The sequence below is a fragment of the Sparus aurata genome, chromosome 17 (genome assembly GCF_900880675.1).
Source record: "Sparus aurata chromosome 17, fSpaAur1.1, whole genome shotgun sequence".
NCBI classification, from domain to species: domain Eukaryota; kingdom Metazoa; phylum Chordata; class Actinopteri; order Spariformes; family Sparidae; genus Sparus; species Sparus aurata.
This window is the reverse complement of record NC_044203.1, coordinates 12,930,224-12,950,353: the sequence shown is the minus strand read 5'-3', so window position 1 is coordinate 12,950,353 and position 20,130 is coordinate 12,930,224. Positions and strand designations below refer to the sequence as shown.

At 43.2% G+C, this 20,130-nt stretch overlaps 1 protein-coding gene across 2 annotated transcripts; it reads left to right on the top strand.

The window, feature by feature from the left end:
- Positions 1–433: 433 nt before the first annotated feature.
- On the top strand, positions 434–18,585 carry has2 (hyaluronan synthase 2). Of its 2 annotated transcripts, XM_030392695.1 has the most exons (4): positions 434–1,151; positions 10,700–11,326; positions 14,518–14,619; positions 14,729–15,655. In XM_030392695.1, the coding sequence occupies exons 2-4, from the start codon at positions 10,700–10,702 to the stop codon at positions 15,653–15,655; spliced, it is 1,656 nt and encodes a 551-aa protein (XP_030248555.1). In that variant the 5' UTR covers positions 434–1,151. The 2 variants fall into 2 exon arrangements, with proteins under 2 accessions (XP_030248555.1, XP_030248556.1); XM_030392696.1 differs by lacking the exon at positions 434–1,151 and having other exon boundaries at positions 14,729–18,585.
- Positions 18,586–20,130: the final 1,545 nt, after the last annotated feature.

Sequence of the window (20,130 nt, the reverse complement as noted above, 5' to 3'; positions counted from 1 at the left end):
TGCTGCTTCCAGCTGTTCTCTCAGTGTGTAACTTCTCTGTGGACGATTTTCTCTTAATCATATGAATAATTCTCAATATGAGGCAACATTTACAGGCTTGATGTAAAGATCAGACCTGGGGCCAGTTGTCACACTGTATACAGGCTAATTGAAGACTAAACGTGTAGGTTTCACTGCCTCTCAGAAACATGCCATATTCCTGCTCTGAATGGGGGCATGGACATCCAACCTCTCTCTCTCTCTCTCTCTCTCCTACCTCAGGAGTTTGAATGAGTTTGGATGAGTGAGTCTCTCTCTCTCTCTCTCTCTCTCTCTCTCTCTCTCTCTCTCTCTCTTCTCCTCTCTGTCGCTCCTCCTCATGCCCCCCAAACCATCCCCTCTTATTAAAACAACACGCCAATCTGTTGCAGCCCGGTAAAAGGGGTTTGGGAGCCGCAGCAGCCATAAAGGAGACTCCGCACACACACAGCCGTCTGGAAGGCATTAGACAGCAGCGGCACAGAGACTTTTTGGCCACTTCTCTGCGCTCTGTGTAACCTGGATGCTCGGGGAAACTAGACATACTTACCTACACGCCCCTCAAGAACCCAAAAAGGTCTGACTCAGATTTGTTAGGAGTCACTGCTGGAAACTTTTTTTTTTCTTCATCTTCTTCTTCTATGTCAATATGATTGACGCTGACAAAGTTGATGGCTTTTTTTGTTCGTTGTAACTTTTAGAAACTTTTAAACAATGAATGAAACTGTCAGAAGTTGATGGAGAAAGATGTTTATCATCCTCGCGTAGCTCCTTTTTTATGTATACTTTTTTACATGAATGATGCCAAAGATGACTGACACGATGCTTGTGTTTGTACACCTCAGATGCCTGCGGTGCACAGTTAATGACCGCAGACAGACTGTTGAGAACTAGAGAAGGCGAGAATATTCTTGAGCTCATCCAGCTGAGCAAACTGACAAGGAGCCTGCGCGAGTCTTATTTCATTTTTTTTCCTGATTAATGAGGACCAATTTCAGCGGATTCATGAGACTCAAACAAGTGTCCTCTGAAACTTTGTCGAGACTTTTTCTCCCTGTGGAGCGGTACCAGAGCCGCCGGAGTTGACCGCATCCTTTCTCAAGGACGAACGAGAGGAGAACAGCTGATTCAAGGTAGGCGGCCAATGGCCATTTGGTCTGGTGACGACGCAGCCTGCTGACAGACAGTGATAGATGTTGCATCAGAAGACTGTAGTGGTTAAGACGCTAATTAATTATTTTTAAACTCGCCAAACTCTCGCTTAACACAACTATGACGAGGTTTCCGTCATACTTTAAATAATATGGTTGCTGTGCAATATTTAAGCTCTGTAAAGGAAGTGATGCATTAAATTTGGGTTCATGCCAGCTGTCACTAGCGTAGCTTTTCGTCTTCATGCGTCTTAACGCGCCCTGCGTAAAAACGCGGATATCTTGTACGGAACGTTTGAAGTTGACAATAAATTGCGATATTTCATTGCGATCATTTAAAATGTTATTACTTAAAAAATAAGAAAACATGTGTCTCAAAAATGTAATTTGTCCAAACTTGCATGAAAGTATGCAATCCTCCTTTTCCAGATGTGCCAGCTTTGCGAAATTCGCCAGGATAACTTCACACAGTCTTTGCTGAGCCAGTTATTGTACCCTGAGAATAAACTAAATTGATGACGTTACAAGCCGTACGTCATCCTTTCAGATTCGTGAGCCAATGGGACCGCTGGATTTGGGCACGTTCAGGAGTGCCTCATGGTCCAAGGGCGTAATTTGATGCCCGGTGTGAAAGATCGCTCTTTACGCACACGGTGTTCAAGAGTAAATTAGGAAATATTTCTCAATGTATTGCTGTTTGCTAAGTAATGGCATCAGAAGTGTACTTTATTGAAATACTTAGCAGTGAATCCAGCCCCTCCCAAGTTCAGACCAGTGCCGTCCATGAAATGCATGCAAACATGACTAAAAGCAGGTGCCACTTGAACAGCGAGCCCTCAGAACATAGGCTAATGATTACAGATGTCTTGCAAGCTGTTGGCATTATAACTTCCACATATGCACCCCTACTCAAACACATTTCAGACAAATACCCGAATGCAAATGAACATCTGTCACACTCCTCTGACATACTCTCTTCCTCTACCCGCCCACTCGGACCCATCAATGTGCAGATAGACATAAAAGCCCACGCAAGGAATGCCCATCTGTGAGTTGGTTGTGGAAGCTTTCCTGTCATTTACCAATGATATACAGTACGGTTTTTATCCCACGCGTGGAATCTGCTTCCCACTGACCTGGGTTATCTGTTCTCACACGGTGGAGGCTGATGTCCACCTGGAAGGAGTGAAACATTTAGTCCACTGTCAGTGTTCATATATCAGTGAGAGAGGAGAGCCCGCTTTATTTCACGTGGGGGCTTAAACTTGCTGGCTTTCCCAACAGATCCATTAGATTTCATGACATCTATTTCTTGTTCTGCGGATGCAGGAACAGCTGCAAAGTCCCACTTGATCCTGTCAAACTGATACAAACCTGTATCCTGGTAAAACTGTACATCTACAGAAATGTTTACAGCAGCTACCTGACTTAAAGTGGCAGCTTAAGGACATATGTAAGTTATTTGTGTAATCAGTGCGTGTTTGGACCTTCTGTCAATGCACACACACATCCAGACTAATACCAACATACTGCCTCTAATCTCAGCCCTCGAGGGAGTTCCTCTGCCGAGCGTGGGGCTCAGAGTGCTACTGTAAGGAAGGCAATCTGTCTCCGCTGCCGGCCCACAGCAGAGATTTAACTCTGCTTCAGAGTTAACATTTGGGCAGTCCGTGGAGATGACGGAGATCTGATGCCTCACAAAAGGGATGAAAAGACACATTTTTTGGCACTCTTCAGTGGGTGACAGGGTGATACAGTTTACTGCACCCTCATTGCTACAGGATGTGCTTCCACGCAGCTCACACACAGCAGTTTACTACCTCGCAGAGGAAGGCATTCCACGACTGGTCCCCATTAGGGCTCACAACAAGTCTCACGTGCCATTACTGCTCACAGCGAGGGGCCGTCGGTCCATAGGGCCTCGAGGCTGGCAAGGTATAACTACTTAAGTCAGGAGAGAGAGAGCATTATGTGAAGCCCCTCCCAAACACACACCACCTACCACCACCTACCTCATCTATTCTGCATTAATGCCACAGTTTTTTCCAGGTTCCCTCGGTAAATCAGCAGTGAAGCGGCACTACAGCCGACCAGTAAAAGTGCAAATTTGGATGTCAGTGAGGTCCTGTGTTAGATTCCCACTACCTCATACTGAGTAACGGTCTCACAGGGAAGGCTCATGCCAATGTTAATGCATAGTTCCAGGCGTAATAGTGTACCATAAAGTAGCCCGGGAGCTGCGTAAAGTAAGTAGCCGCACAACATGCCGTCGTTCCTTTCTTCTCGACACCTCCAACCATCTCTTTGTTCATCTGCTCTGGCCGGCTCTGGGTTCTCTAATCTGTAATCAACTGTGATAATAGAAAGTGCTATCAAAGAAACGTTCTCCCCATGTAGGGTGGAGGCTATTTTAGAGCTCTGCTGATAACAGTGAGTCGTCAGATAAGAGGGAGCGTTTGATCAGTGGATGACAGAAGCAGGCTTGGATTCACGAAAGGAGCTTTAGAAACTTTTCGTGGCAGAAAACGTGTTCTGTTTGAAGTAGGAGAAACCACACAGAGGGACCAAAAACTGCCGTCAACGTGAAGTATTGCACTGCAGTGTAGGGAAGAAAACCAAATAAATAACCAGACAGAGGAGCAGCTGTGCAGGGAGGCATTCTCGACCCAGCTACATCTGTAATTTGGCCGAAAGTCTTGGAGCCTGCCACAGTGGCGTAGGTCCAGTGCCTCAGCTGGCAGTGAGCGGAGCCAAGTCCACCACCGTGCCTCCAGTCTCCTTCCCCCCTCCACCTCCTCCTCCTCGTGGTGGCTGCCATCCCTCCCCCTCTCACTTCCTTCCAGCCCACTTTCTCTCTTTTCTCACTGAGCACTGTAGTCTACTCCTCTCTCCATCTCCCCCTCTGTAGTGCGGTTGCATCTCTGCCTTTCAGCTCATTCACAAAAAAAAAAAAAAAAAAAAAAAAAAAGGGAGGGAGGCGGGGGTGACTCAACTGGAGAGGACGTGCCCAAATACCAAACGGCGTAGTTTGGCTTCGGATCTGAGAATGGATTCACCGCAGCGCGTGACTTCACTGCCCACCTTCCCTTTTAAATTGAGTAAAACTAAAACATGGTGGTATGAAGAAGGAGGTGATGCACAACAGCGAGGAGTAATACGAAACACTCTGCGAAGATGCTGTAACCTTTGTGCCGCTGCCAGTTAGAGCCGCATCACACCTGATTCTAATGGCTTACAGAAGGTGAGGAAATAAAGAGACAGCGGAGGGTGGAGAAGGAGGGAGGATGTAAAAGTCAACCACCTTTTTATGTTGTAACGTTGTAACCCTGCCAGTCGCAGCCTTGTCCACCTGATTCCAATCATGTCGGAAGTAGTGCGGGGCGGCGCAGTGGGTGGTGTTACTGACTGTTCGGCTCTGGTTCTGATAAAGACAACGCTCCCGCAACAACAGCACAGTGCGGCCACATGGGGGGTTTATGAGAGGAAGGGGAAAGAGGAGGAGAAATGGGAGGAGTGAGGAGGGTTGGCCACTTCCTAGCGGTGCCTTTGAAAACTGCCATGACCTTTCAGTCCAGTCAGTGCACAGTTCCATTCATACTAGAGCAAATTGTCAGCGCAGTAAAGCGACTGTTTTTACGATTTTATATCCATATGTTAAGTGGAAATAGACAACTTCCGCCACCTAGCGTTTCCAAGTGGTGCTGTTGCTGTCGCAAATACAGACTGGATTGCTTTTCTTTTTACTTCCAAAAACACGGGACAAAACATGAGTTTATTCATTCATTCAGTCTATAATGGAGATGTAAAAAGACAGATAGAAATAATGCCAGGCTGCCGGGGCGACAGTTGCCAGGCTGCCAGGCCGACTGTCCTTGGGCTGCCAGGCTGACTTTTTCCTTTTGCCTCGCAGTGACAACTACCAACAACACAGGACAAAATATGAGTTTAGTCATTCGTTTAGTCTTTAATCAAGATGTAAAAACAGATAGAGGTGATGCCAGGCTGCCAGGCCCACTGTCACCAGGCTGCCGGGTCGACTCTCCTTACGCTGCTGGGCTTACTGTCCACAGTCAGGCTTCATTTTCATGGCCGATTTCAGGCCAAGTGTCAGACAGATTTGCACAATGAAAGCAAGAGTTTATAGAGAACTGTAGTAAACGTGATGATGTCCGGCTATTGCATCGTGCAATCAACATTTACACCGTTATGATAGAAAACATATCAAAGTAAACATGAAACTTGTCTGTAGCTAGTTTAAATATACAGCATGTACCGTGTGCATTTCACTTTTGCCATCTAATTCTTTTGAGACTCATTTCTATCATTCCTACAGTTGTTGATCTTATATTTGAAAGCATCTCAAGAAAGTAGTCAGGAAGCAGCGAGCCTTGACTGTGTCTCGTCTCAGTCGGCAGCCAACTCCTTAGTCTCTCCCAGCCGCTCCCTCTCCTCTGTCTCATCATCTGCTCAGGAACATGTGAGCCTCTCCTGCGTCCTGCTACAACCATCATGAGGGTCATCTCTGCATTTAATGCTTTTAAAATGCATCCTGGCCTTTTCCAGCCCCGCCCAGCTCTCACACACACACACACACACACACACACACACACACGCACACACACACACGAGTCAACCATGTGCATCGCTTGTTCAGGTTCCAGACTGGGGTGTACTTATCCTTTTCTTTGCATGTGTGTGTTTTCTTTTAGCAGAACATTACCTTTGAGATTTCATAGGTGTGTATGAGGTCAGCACGCCTGGTTTTCCAGTATGCTGACTTGACTGCATGAAGTTTGTCAAATTTTTCTTCAATGGATCAATACTGAGAGGCTTTTAGCAAACTATACAAAATCCCTAGAATGTCTTCATTAGCCTGTATCTGTCATAAATATGCCCTCACTTTTCAGTCTTATGTTGCCTTTGTGCCCGTAGTACACCAGCTGCAGGTGTGAGCTGGCTTCCTCTTCAGAGCAACATTAAAGTTTGATTTGTGAATAAGACTCCTCCGGCCAGAGCTGCTGATTTGTGACTGTAACACTTCTAGCCGGTGTCTGCTGAGTCACAGCAACATAAAGATGTTAGTTATATATTATCTCAGCTCCTCACAGAGCAGCAAACTGTCTTCTTTGGCTCTGCCTCAGAATTATACTGCCTGTGCAGAACATGCAGTAATGACACACACATAAATGCACACACACACATATGGCTGTTACTGTACAAAGACACACACGCTCACAGGGTCTGGCGAGCCTTGTTATATTTTATGTCCCGTCACAGGCCTTGACACCGGAGCACTGCTGACAAGGATTCCACTGCTCTCCTGTGAGTTTAGTTCATCTCTTCCTCTCTGTAGCGGACACACAGTGCACGCACACATATACAGTAAACCTCTTACAGTGTGCATGTACGCAGACCGGCAAACACACACCGGACATATAGTGCTGAGCACACATGTTTGTACATGCTGTACAAATACATGGACCGCGTTCAGCTGCAACAGTGAGACTTAATAGGCAAATACACATCTGACAGTGATCCACGTAACATATGGAGAGTTATTACAGCATGTGGTGAGTCAGCTGACTATACTAAATCACACGTTGAACTTAAGGACCAAAATGGGATTTAGTTCCCCACGTACCAGGATCACTTATACGCTCAATGACAGTACAGTCCAGTGTTAGACTGGATCAGGCACATTGGACCTTTGACGGCTGGATAGAAGATAGATGACAAACACAATGTTACATTTGTGGTAGTTCAATTGAAATGTATTGTAATAACGTTGATGATGCTTTCACTCTGCATCCAACACCATCCACAGGTCGAGTTTTTAATTATTTTTATTTATGACTAAATTCTTCCAAAACTGGTATTCTCATCAGCCTCAGCTATGCTTTGTGTTTATTGCTAATTAGTAAATATTAGCATGCTAAAAGGCTAAACCAAGATTGTGAACATGCTATACACATTACACCTGTTTGCATTATCATAGTGAGCATGTTAGCTAAAGCATCACTGTGCCCAAGTACAGACTCACACAGCCCCTGACCCCCAGCCCCGCCTCTTGGTGGCAACCCCAAGATTTTCAGTTGTAGGGTGCAATGCCTTGCCCAGTGGTGCCTGGGCACATACATATTTTCTCAACTAGTCCAACTAATGTGTAATGATTTTGATAAAAAAAAACATTTAACACAAATTATCAACTGAATGTGAGCAGTTTTGACATTGTGTTACAGAGATATGTATAAAAGTTTCTAGGCCTGCTTGCTGCAAGACTAACTGTGCTAACTAGCTAATTTGTTGTTGCTATTTCTTTTGAGTATGACTTCAACAGGCCACCATTTCTGACTTATTGTACCTTTAACCGGGGTCTTATATCAAGGTTGCTACAATGCCATCCATCCATCATCCATCCATCCATCCATCCATCTCAGTAGAACAGAGACTTGTGTTATTTCAAATAGAGCAAAATTAAGTTTCATTTATTCATTCATTAATTTATTCATCCATTCATTCTCTCTGCTAACCCACCATCTTTTCCCCATTCTCGTCTTAGCATTACAAAAAGTATCCCTGAGACAGAGCCAGTAGGAGTTTGACCCAAGAGACTGTTAATGATGTCAGAGTGAGACTCCAGCCCAGGGTCACCATGAGGTTGGACCCACACACAACCACTCAACAGAGGCCAAGCGATAGTGACGGAGTTCTATCACTTACATGCGCTAAGATACGAAAACAAACAGAGAGCTGGGGTGATATCATCCACATGTGCTAATGGTACCTTTAGCGTGTGCACACACGTCATACAAACTGCGCCAAAGTGTCAACATCCACATGTGTCGATGACACTTTAACTGTCACAGATACTCGTCTGATTAAAGGCATTATCTCTCTGGGGCTGAGGCCAAGTCTGAGTGGCTCGTTTTTAAGCCTGCAGTTAATCTTCCTGCCGTCGGACCTAATTGTTAGCCTTGACATTTGCACTGGATCACACACCCATAAGGGTGTCTGAGGCTCAATGAAGAGCAGAGCGTCCAGACAAGAGGCATCGTCTGACTCTTTTTGCACTGGATCACTTGGATTGACAGAACTGATGTCGTCTGACAGGATTCGTCGGTCGGCAATAAGAAAAGAGCCATGACCTGAATTGAATTGCACAGTTTGGTTTTGTGTTTTTACCCAGAATGTTATGTCATAAATAAAGAAATAGTCGAAAAAAGCAACAAAGGAGTCTGCATGTTTCTCCATGCGTCTGCACTGGTTTCCTACAAGTTCTCCAATTCCCTATTCCAGCTCAGTCACAATCAGGTTAGGTGAAGTTGAAACTGAATCCCCAGGAAAGGTGAGAACGTCTCTGCCCTGGTCATTAATGTATATCAAAATATCCGTGACGACTTCCTGCCCTGATTCCAAATGTTTGTCCAACATAATCCACACCAAATCACTAGGTGCGCACATTCTGATGGCACATTTATGGTGAGACTCGTTTCCTCCTGAGCGGTAGCTGAGTTCATTCAGAGTTGATGCAGGGAGACGGGGTGAAAGAGTTTGTCCTGCGCTACCTTATATAGACGTGAGACTTCGTACACTCACACACACACACACACACACACACACACACACCCACACACACACACACACACGTGCACAACCTGGAGGAGGTCTAAGGTGAAATGCGTTCTCAGCAATTAAAAATGTGTATTTTTACAGACACACACTCCTCTCCCTCTCTTATTATACACTTTTATATGTGTATTAGCGTGTATGCGTGTGTGTGTGTCAGGGGTCTCGTAAATGAGTGGCTGACGTTGAGAGCCCTGCCACGTGCCAGGGGAGGCCTGCTACTCTGGTTGTGGCCTTCTCATCCAACGATCAAATGAACAAGGCATTATGTCTGAGCCAAGGGGTGTGTGTTCGTAGTCCTCTCTCTCTCTCTCTCTCACTCTCTCTGAGCTCGGTCCCTCTTTGCCTCGGCTACTCTCTCAGCGTCTCTCGCTTTGCTTTTTTGCTTTTCAGCACGCTGTTATCTGCTGTCACCCACTCTCTCTTCCTTTCTGTCGCACTCCCTGGCTCTGCCGTCCTCCTCTCCCCCTCTCCCCGACTGGCTTCACAGTTCTTCCTTTTTCTCGGTATTGCTCCCACCCTCCCTCCGTCTTGTGTGTTTAGGTGTGGTGTGAAGAACTTTGCCAAATCACAAACACTGCTGGGCTTTGTATACGCTTCTTTTGCTGGTCCTGATTTACATGTCTTTTCTCGTCTCGACTGGAACATGACGGTTCAATACAAAATGATAGGCGTTGTTTGTGAGATTCAAAACAATTTCGGCCTTTGAAATGCTTTGAGATGCAGCTCAAAATGTCAAAATTGTGTCCCACAAGGGGGCGCCCCGCTGGCCAAGCAACCGAAGAAGAATACTTGGACCTTTTGATGTCCAAGGTTCAAACCCCCTTCCATCTAAACAACTGCAATAAAAAGCATGTTTACCCCAATGTTTAACGCAGTAAATTGTCGTACCCTCCCTCTCTATTCACTGTACATCTTTATGTCAGCGTCTATTCAGTCAAATAAATGATCTCCTTGTCATACTTCGCATGGCGAGTCACAGAGGAGAAGAAGCACACGTGCAGCATTAAAAAGACAATTTCAAAAAGCTCTTGTCTTCTTCTTCCCACGGAGATATAAACAGATGACATCACAGGGTGGTCCGCGCTGCATTGAGCTGGGCTGAGCCACGCTGAGTGGGTCTCCGTTGGTCTGCCAAACAGATGGCGGTAGCAACATAATGAGGGCTGGAAACAAACTTCAGGACTTTGAGCAGAAGATTTTGTGAGGCAGAGCTCGGGGTCCTTTAACAGACTGTCACTCAGAGAGTAGACACAAAAGCATTAGCCCCCACATAAAAGCACACAGAATTGTCCCGATCAGAGTTCCCTCGCAAGGGGCTTGCCTGAAAATGTTTTTGAACCCCCTTTTTTTTCAAAGCAGGAGGAAAAAAAAACCAAAAACAGTAACAGCTTCTCCCAGGCATTTGGAGAGCCCTTGCAGCTCGGACGTTTGGCAGGGGCAGCCAGCTTTTTGGTTAATTAGGTCAAGAAATCTTGTAATGTGCGCCCACCCACATTAAGGAGAGTTGGAACAATCGGCTACTCACAACTGTCTGACATTTAGACGGGGATTTTGGGGAGGGGTAGAAGGAAGGAGAGGGGGCAGGGGGGAGCAAAAAGAGGGGATAAACTTTACTGCTTTCTTTACCTTGGATTGTTGTAATAAAACAAGGTTGTGTGTGCCGTTGAGGAGTATACTGAAAATAAGCATTTCTCATGTTGATTCTTATTAAAGCTTAATAAATCCTATTGTTGATATTGAGGGCAATGTCTGTATGTCTCATTTTCCTTCTCCAAATCATACATGGTCATCTGATGTTTGCATCAAGTCACCACAATCTTGTTCTTTAGTATATATAAAATCCTGTACATTTTGTCCTACATTGACTAAATGTGTCCCCTCTCTCCACATTCTTCCCCTAGATGAGGTGTCATAGAGTCCTTACCTACCTGCGAATATTTGGGACCACCATGTTTGGTGTGTCCCTCCTGGTGGGCATCTCAACGGCCTACATCATGGGCTACCAGTTCTTCACCACAGCCCGCAATCACGTCTCATTCGGCCTGTATGGCGCCATCTTGGTGGTCCACCTCATCATCCAGAGCCTCTTCGCACTCCTAGAGCACCGAAACATGCGGCGGTCCTTAGAGACGCCGATCAAACTGAACAAATCCTTGGCGCTGTGCATCGCGGCCTATCAAGAGGACCCCGCCTACCTGAGGAAATGCCTAGTGTCGGTGAAGAGGCTTACGTACCCGGGGATCAAAGTGATCATGGTGATCGACGGGAACTCAGAGGACGACTTGTACATGATGGATATCTTTAAAGAGATCATGGGACGAGACAAAGCGGCCACGTACGTGTGGCGGAGTAACTTTCACCAAAGAGGGCCCGGGGAGACGGACGAGAGCTACGCCGAGAGCGTTCAGCAGGTCACCAGGCTGGTGCTGAACAGCAAGTGTGTGTGCATCATGCAGAAGTGGGGAGGGAAGAGAGAGGTCATGTATACACCCTTCAAGGCACTCGGGAGGAGCGTGGACTATGTACAGGTACGTTTGTGACACTAGAAATTGACATTAATGGAACTATTAAAGGGTAACTCCACCAGTTTTATATGATATGATAAATTCCCTCTAATGATATCAACCAGCAGCTCAGTTGCACTGTGGGTAATGTAGGCAACAGGTTTGATCACACACAAAGATAGCACTTCATTCATTCTACACATTCTTCTTCCTTTTCAAAACCTGTTGCCTATATTACCCACAATGCAACTTAGACACTGTAGTGACATCACTGGAGGCAGTTTATTAGATATCATGCAGCTTCCTCCGGAGCCTCAAAAGACTCACATATGCAGTCCTACTCCCAAAGACCTGTTTAAATGAGAGGAATACAGGAATTATGAAGGGAATGGTGTAACTGAGAATGACTAGATTACATTCATAAAGTGTTAAACAGATGGAAAAAGAGACAGAAAAGACAGGGGAATGAGCAGTGTCAGTGGTGCCTATTAGACACCATTATATAACAGGTAAGATATTCAGTGGTGTGTGCCTGAGTGTATGTCTTTGTAGATGTACGCACACAGGTAAGACAAGGACACTTGTCATAAGTGTGAGCTGAAGATACAAGGAAAAGGAAGAGAGAGGGAAGAGTTGGCTGGAGGGGGGCCTCTGCCAAGCCAAACATGGGGTCCACAAAGAGTCTTTTGTGTTGCTTTTAGACGGATGGTGGCTGTGTGCATCGTGTTGTGAAGTGTAGCGTGAAGAGGGGCAGCAGTAGCTGATGTCTAAGTGTAATAACAGATCTGCCTCATCTACATGAGTGGTATTCAGAGACAGGGCGCAAGACTGTGTCAAAGAAAGGTTGCATCTCTGTTTTTGAGTAAGATGTATATCTGTAGGGCCAAAAGCTAAATGAACTTTAGGGAAACACTGTTGTCAGAGAAAAATCAGCGAAACAGTAATATTCTCTGTGTATGGTAAAGACACTTGAATTATATCTTTGGAAAAGCCAGTTCCCAAGGGTGTTGGCTCGCTAATGTAGTCTTATAATGCTAACATTGTGTAGTAATGTGGCTTAAAATATAAACAGGAGCTAAACACATTAATCACAGTGCCAAGCTTGGCAACACACACGCTGATGAAGTAGCCTACCAGGGAACCTGTTTTTTATCCTGCTGGCAGTAAATGTTAAAATATGGGCTGTTGTTAAGATAGACAGCATGGTCGTGAATCAAGAGCATATTCTTCTCCACCAAAGTGAAACAATATAACTTATGAAAGAAGAAATAACACACCGTACCCGGCATAAGCACTAAAAGCCACATTTGCTCACTTTAATACACTTTTCATGATACAGCCTTATTTGGTCTGGTATGTCCAGTAGCTAACAGTGGCTAATGTTCGCTACCTTTAGGTCGATACTGTGGATCGGACATAACTGAGTCATTTTGCTGGCTCTTTGACTATTCTCTGCATGTGCAACTGTGACACAGCAAAAGTCACATAGTCTAGATTTAAATGTGTGTCTTTGTCTAAAGAATAAAAGTAATTGAAGGGTTGGGTAGTCTGAGCTGTACATGACTCATGACTGGTCAGTGCCATTTAATGCATTCCTATGTGATTTCTTGTTCTGTGAATGAATGATTGTGTTAAAATAAAGGGAATAATGTCTCTGGGCAAAACTGCACCAACAAATATCAGACTGCCAGGTCCAAAAGGGCCTTAAAGGTCCATCATAAGGTGAGGTAAGATGTGTTTGCTGAAAAATTAAACTGATCAGCTACAAACTAAAAGTGCACTTCTTCCTTTTACACTTTCTATTGGTAAGCACTGGGAACAAATTCATCAGCTAAACTCCACCTTCACATGAACTGCATTATAGTTTTATTGGATGACAAGTGCATTAGCAAATGATAGGTGGCTAATTATTTGAGGAAATAACAGATTCTCTGTGTCATCACCCAACCTACCGGGCCATAGCCAACCCACCAAATGAAACTCTAAATTCATCTATGTTGTTGTAATGTATCTACAGTTTTGGCAAGCTTACAGTTCAGCGTATGTGTTATAAAACGATCATTCTCTGTGGGCTTTGCTGTAAGATGCAGTACTTATTATTGTGAAACAAGGGCTTCAGCACATGGATTCATTTTAGGCTTAGGATTAATGATATATTTCATGTTATAAAACATATAAAGAAGAGAGCTGTCTGTTTAAAAAAAAAAAATCCTTTTGGTTTGGACAGCAAGACATTTTTAGCATTACGTTGACTTTTTTGTCAGGGTTTTTGTTTTACAGTAATAAAATGTACTATTTTGGCGTAAGTATTAAAGTGAAGTGAATCTGTAAAAGACAGTCCATTGGCTAAAACACAAAGTGTCATCACATTCATTTTGTTTTGTAAACCTAAGCTAGTGCTGTTCCTACTGACGTCTTGAGCAATGAAAGAACTGAACTAAAACTTAACTACATCAATAACACAATGATTTATTGAGTTTGCATTACTTTGAGGTTGAAAGCTCTTTGATATGATGCTGTCAAACACCTGCAGCTGCCTACAGCCTGCCAGAAACCTCTTGTTTAAAAGAGATTTCTGAAGAACTAACTGAAATGCTGCCATTAACAATGCCAGCACCCTTTAACATGTAGGGGAAGGAGGGTCAGTGTTGCATGCCTTCTTGCTATTATCAGGCTCTGCCTGTAACAGATGTGTTTTGTTAATAGGGATTTGGACTTTCGGTTTGTTTTCAACACCTGATTTTGTTGGGGAGGAAAAATACCATTTATAGAAGATAATAGAGAGTGAAAAAAACTTATCTGAAAAATGGTGGGTGGGATAAAATTTTAAGCTGTTACTCTTTGTTCCACTGGCCATTTGTTAATCCAACCATTTAAATTTTTTGTTGGATGCATAATCATCTCCCACTTGTTCTGTATCTTTTATTGGCCAACATCTGGACCACCAAACACTTCCCTGATGAAGAAAGACAAACAGGTGGTGGGTGAGAGGGGGAAGATTGATTATGTTACAGACAATTCTAGTCTGGCACATGAAATGAGCATATACTATGCTCACTTTAAATCAATTTCATTTATACAGCCCAGAGTCACTAATTACACATTTTCCTCAAGTGGCTTTAAATTCCGGAGAGCATATGCAATTCTTGATTCAACATAAACTATGGCCCTAAAACACAGGCTAAATCATTGTTTATTTTGTGGGTTTTACTCAGGTGTGTGACTCTGACACTATGTTGGATCCAGCATCATCGGTTGAGATGGTAAAGGTTCTAGAAGAAGACCCGATGGTGGGAGGTGTTGGAGGAGACGTTCAGGTCAGTTATAAATCTCTGAATATTTCCCTATTTCTTGCAAGTGCCAATTTTCTTTACAAACTGAGCCTGTCATATCAATCACATTTATCTTGTTCCAATTCCTACCCAGATCCTGAACAAGTACGAGTCGTGGATCTCCTTCTTGAGCAGTGTACGGTACTGGATGGCCTTCAACATTGAGCGGGCTTGCCAGTCCTACTTTGGTTGCGTGCAGTGCATCAGTGGGCCTTTGGGAATGTACCGGAACTCCCTCCTGCATGAGTTCCTTGAGGACTGGTACAATCAGACTTTCATGGGTTCCCACTGCAGTTTTGGGGATGACCGCCATCTCACGAACAGAGTTCTAAGTCTTGGTTATGCAACCAAATACACTGCAAGATCAAAGTGCCTCACTGAGACACCGATTACATACCTGCGGTGGCTCAATCAACAAACTCGATGGAGTAAGTCATATTTTAGAGAATGGCTATACAACTCGATGTGGTTCCACAAACATCACCTATGGATGACTTATGAGGCCGTGATCACAGGCTTCTTCCCGTTTTTCCTCATCGCCACTGCCATCCAACTCTTCTACCAAGGAAGGCTCTGGAATATTCTGTTGTTTCTACTCATCGTGCAGGCAGTGGCACTGATTAAGTCGTCCTTTGCCAGCTGCCTCAGAGGTAACATAGTCATGGTGTTCATGTCGTTCTACTCTGTACTGTACATGTCAAGCCTGTTGCCAGCCAAAATGTTCGCAATAGCAACTATCAACAAATCTGGATGGGGGACCTCTGGGAGGAAGACAATAGTGGTGAACTTCATCGGTCTGATTCCTATATCAGTTTGGTTCACCATCCTCTTCATTGGGATTATCTACACAGTGATCCTGCAGACTAAAAAACCCTTCCCTGAGTCAGAAAAGATTGTTCTGATCATAGGAGCAGTTGTTTATGCCAGTTACTGGGTCGTACTGTTGACGTTGTATGCAGTGCTCATAAATAAGTGTGGGAAGAGGAAGAAGGAACACTACGATATGGTGCTGGACGTATGAGCTACAGACTACAGTCACCATTTACCACTGAAGTCTCTTTTTTTTTGGTTGTTTCCACTCACACCACGTTGTTGCTACACAAATGGTTTTCAGATGCAGAGCAGCTCTGGAGGCAAAATTGGTTGAGTTCAACCAAAATGGACTTTTTTCAAACTTGAAGGGCAAAAAGTAAATAAATGACAGTGGCTGCTTTTTTGTTCATTCCTAACATAGCATTCATGATCTTGGAACATCAGCATGCTTGCTAATTAGCCTACCTAGATTTATCTAATCCCACATGTCTAGCTGAAGATCAGCTAGTGGAAGCTAACTAGCTAACCTTAATAACTCAGTATGGTAAGATGGAATATATTTAATTTGGTAGCAAGAGTGCTAGGCTTTGTAATATTAGCTACCTCTTACCCATGTCATTTTCACTGGGCTTCAGTCTAACATTTGCAACTGAGCCAAAGAGACTGTGGATTTTTATCTCCAACCATTCGGGTTTAACTTGACCAGTAAGAATATTTTACCTCCAGAGCATCGTTGTGTCTCCAAGAAAAGGTTTGTACACCCTAACTAGGAACAAATCTCATGAGTACTGTCTGTGAGGTTGGCCACTTAGCTAATTAAAATTAAAATTAGCATTAACAAACAGAAAATCCACATGAAGTTCTACTGCATCTGTTTGAGGATTTGTTTTTTCTGGGTGCAAATGCATTGGTGTACCTTTCAGTGTTTTCAAATCTCTTTAAGGATGAGCTACAGTATCGATTTACATGGAGTGAAAGGGTGCAGAAAGGGCTTTAAAATGAAGAGCTGCTCTCTTTTTTTGTTGCATTCATGTCATATGGGAAAGATGCTTCCTTTTACTTTCCAAACTATAAATCTATTTATAATACGTATATTTCAACAGAATATTTTTGTTGTATCACCTAAAGGAACATATTGTAAGATATGGCTAGAGAGTCAGTTAAAAATTCTTAAAAATTAACAAAAGAATGCCTTGGTGGGTCTTGTCGCCCCAAAATTGTAGCCCTGGTGAGAGCTGCTGTAAATCACCTCTGTACTGTATCCCCTGTTGTCAAACGGACCTCAATCGGTGAGGATGTGTTCAGTCCAAGTTCGGTATCCAGCTGTGTTGGCTCTCATATCAGCCCCTTGCCCATGGGGACTTGTGATCCAAGGTCTCAGTCCAGACAAACTGGCTCCACAGCTAACAAAGCCATGAGCTAATTAGCTAATGGTAGCTAGCTACAGGCAAAGATAGCTGGAATGGAGCAGCAGTTTTTCAGTTAAGCAGTCGATATGTTTCCCCCTATGCTTTTGGAGCTTCCTTCAAATTCTGGCCATATTTTACAAATGATACCTTTAACTCAAATCATAATTACAGCTCCCTTTTTTCCTTGGCATTGCTCAGCTATGTGATGCAGGTTGCATTTGGTGAATCCCAAAACATCACTCACTGTGATGCAAGAATGTTGAGTGTGAAAAGGTTTGAGATGCATAAAAATATCCAATCATGCTGTCGAGACGTTAGCGATGCATTGTGCTTGAATGTCGGGACACTTACAAGTCTTATAGGTACTCCCATATGACGTGAATGCAGTATTTTACTCAACGTTTACAAAGTGAAGAATCTCAGACTGATCACCGATTGGTAGATATAATCGCCACTAGATCCGGTGACCAGGTGAACATGTGACCAGAAGAGAGATGGTGTATCATTGCTGCTGTGACTGTTTTGTTTTTACAGAGACAATGCATTTTGTTTTTTCTTTTTAAAGAACAATATGAATTATGTGTGTATGTTGCAAAATGGTTTTTAACACTGTTGTTGTTGACGTGTTATTCCAAGTTGAATGATAACCACCAAGCACACATGGCGGATGTGTTTCAATCCATCGTTTTTTTTTATCTTCCATGTGCCCTTGCTCTCTTCCTTTCTTCACATACTTAATTGAGGGTACTGAGGCTCCATCCCTCTGCTTCCTTGCCTTGTGTGAAACAAATTGCACGGAAAGGAACAAATGTGAGAATTAGACATGAGAGGAACGTACTACCTGATAACAGGAATGTGAATAAGGGCACTCGATGGAAGGGAACAGCATGCTGGAATGAAACAAGTCCTGTGTTTGCTGAAGACGACCGGGAGCAGACATGAGTTTAATTCTTATGCACTTTTATGTCTCTCCAGTCGTCCAGTGTGATGCTTGACATAATCAAGATGAAATACCTCAGTGGTTCTTTTTGCATTGCATCAAGGCGTCAGGATGCCGTCCAAAGACTGATGCATTCTGAAGGTCTCGAGTAATTTATGATCTGTTTATGATATTGAATATAAAAGTGTCCTTTTTTATACGCAGTTCCTTATTAAGTCGAAGCTGGATCTCTCTGCCTTGTCGGCCCTTTGCTGTAGCCGTTTACCTATTGTTACTTTGTATTTTCGATGCATTTTTTATATAGACGTTTTTATTCTATTTTTGCTTAGCTACCAAAGATTCTTTATTTTCACTCATGTTTTTATAAGAAAAATGGGAAAATGTATTTGTTGTGCTTTCAACTGTTCTGACAATGACTTGTATATCTGACCAAACAATGTGAAATTATGAGCTGGGGGTTTTGTCTGCAATAACAACAATAAAAATGCAATTTGTAGGGATAAGTTATTGATTTCAAGAGAGGTGATGAACCTGTGTTTTTGTACTTGTGTGTAGATGGAAAACCAGCCTATTTATGTTTGTAGGATTCTGTACTTAGTAATATGTCCTCTAGTGGACTTGTAAAAACCCTTATGGTTCCATTTGTCTACGCTGCACAAACAATAAATACATTTAGAAGTTATTCTTAATATATACAACATGTGAACACAGTTGCTAGGCTTCAGATCTTTGGCAGTGTCGTGCTTCCTATGTTCACTTCTTGACAATAAAGCCAAAGCAGACTGAAAACCTTTGTCCAAAACGTTTCAAAAAAAGTTTGCACAAAAATGTTTTTTACCTGCAAGTTATGTGTTTGAAGTTGTGAGGTGCCTTAATGAGCAATAACAAAATAGAAAGTGAGTGACACATTTTTATGCCATTTCAAGGAGAGGGTTTTAAACAGAGGTTTTAATGACTGAGACCAATAATTTGAACCATGAAGTTGTTTTTTTGCCAAACTAGTCATGGGCAGTGTTATAAAGCACTTTTGTCTTGTGCCAAATAAAATCAATTATTGTTTCAACTTGCTGGTGTTGGACTTTTCATTTGGTTCCTAATTTTACGAGCACTTGCCTGCGAAGTCCCTACATATCACTACCATCGGACAACACCAGGCCTTCACACTTGGCTCTCTTCCACTCATTGGCCTCCTCCAGCCAGTCTTCGCTGGGAACAGTGAGCTCCAGTGAGACCACTCGCTTCTTGGAAGTGTCTCATTTAAAAGTCAAAGTGAGATAGTGCACCATCCCATGAGCATAATGATAACAGCCCTTACTGCAACTTCAGGGCAGCAATCATCATACTGTTAAACGCTTGTTATGTATTGAGAAAAACTTACCCTGTTTCTGGTTATGAGTGAACTGGAGCAAGTTTTCTTTCTGCATATGTGGAGACAATCCAGATCTGTTTGAAAATGTGCTGAAAGTGTCTTCACAGCGGCTCAACCCATAGCTATTCGTGCTCCAGAAAGGCAGAAACACAGATTTTCAATGCACATTCATCACATCCCCAATTTTAACCATTTGGACTGGAAAGAAGCCACAGTTAGCCTAGCATGAAAGGGCATATTCGCCCACACAAGACACTCAATGTTCTTTATTTTCTTTTGTCTACATTGTTACTATTATTATTATTATTATTAGATTTTGTCAGTACAGTGTTCTGAGGAGGATTGCATGCATACATCTGCCAACTTACAAGCAGAGCAGTCTGTGCATAAAATTGTCAATTTCATTATGCAGAGTACTGTATAGTGTTCTTCTAGACAGATATGATGTCCATGTGTGGGAGGGGAAGAATTGGCATGGACATGTGTAAATTGTTGGAATATAAAATGTTACATTTTAATGATTTGTTTTAATTAACTCAATAATTTAGTCATCAATAAATTCTGTTAAACAATCTGGCCGACATCACCCACCAGAGTCCACGAAAGAAATACTTGCTAAAGCTCCAAATAAATAGCCAGCCACAAAACTTTAATGGTCGTGTTGGAGCTGGAAGATAAAACAAGTCCTGGTAATCAAACCATTCTTTGATGCTTGATCATCAATGACTCTCCTTCTGTTCCTCTTCTTGGCCAAGTCAACTTAGCAGCAAACCGACGTACTACATAAAACCAACATGAATATCCATGATTTTATAAAGGATTTAGTGTGCCATGGATTTGGTTCAGACTGCCAAGCAGTACCATGGACTTGTGTTATAAGGAAGTACAACAAGATTTAAGATGTCATTTTGTTGAAAATTCTGCTTTATGTGACAAATACAGTGTCCTGCTTGTGCATCTGTGAT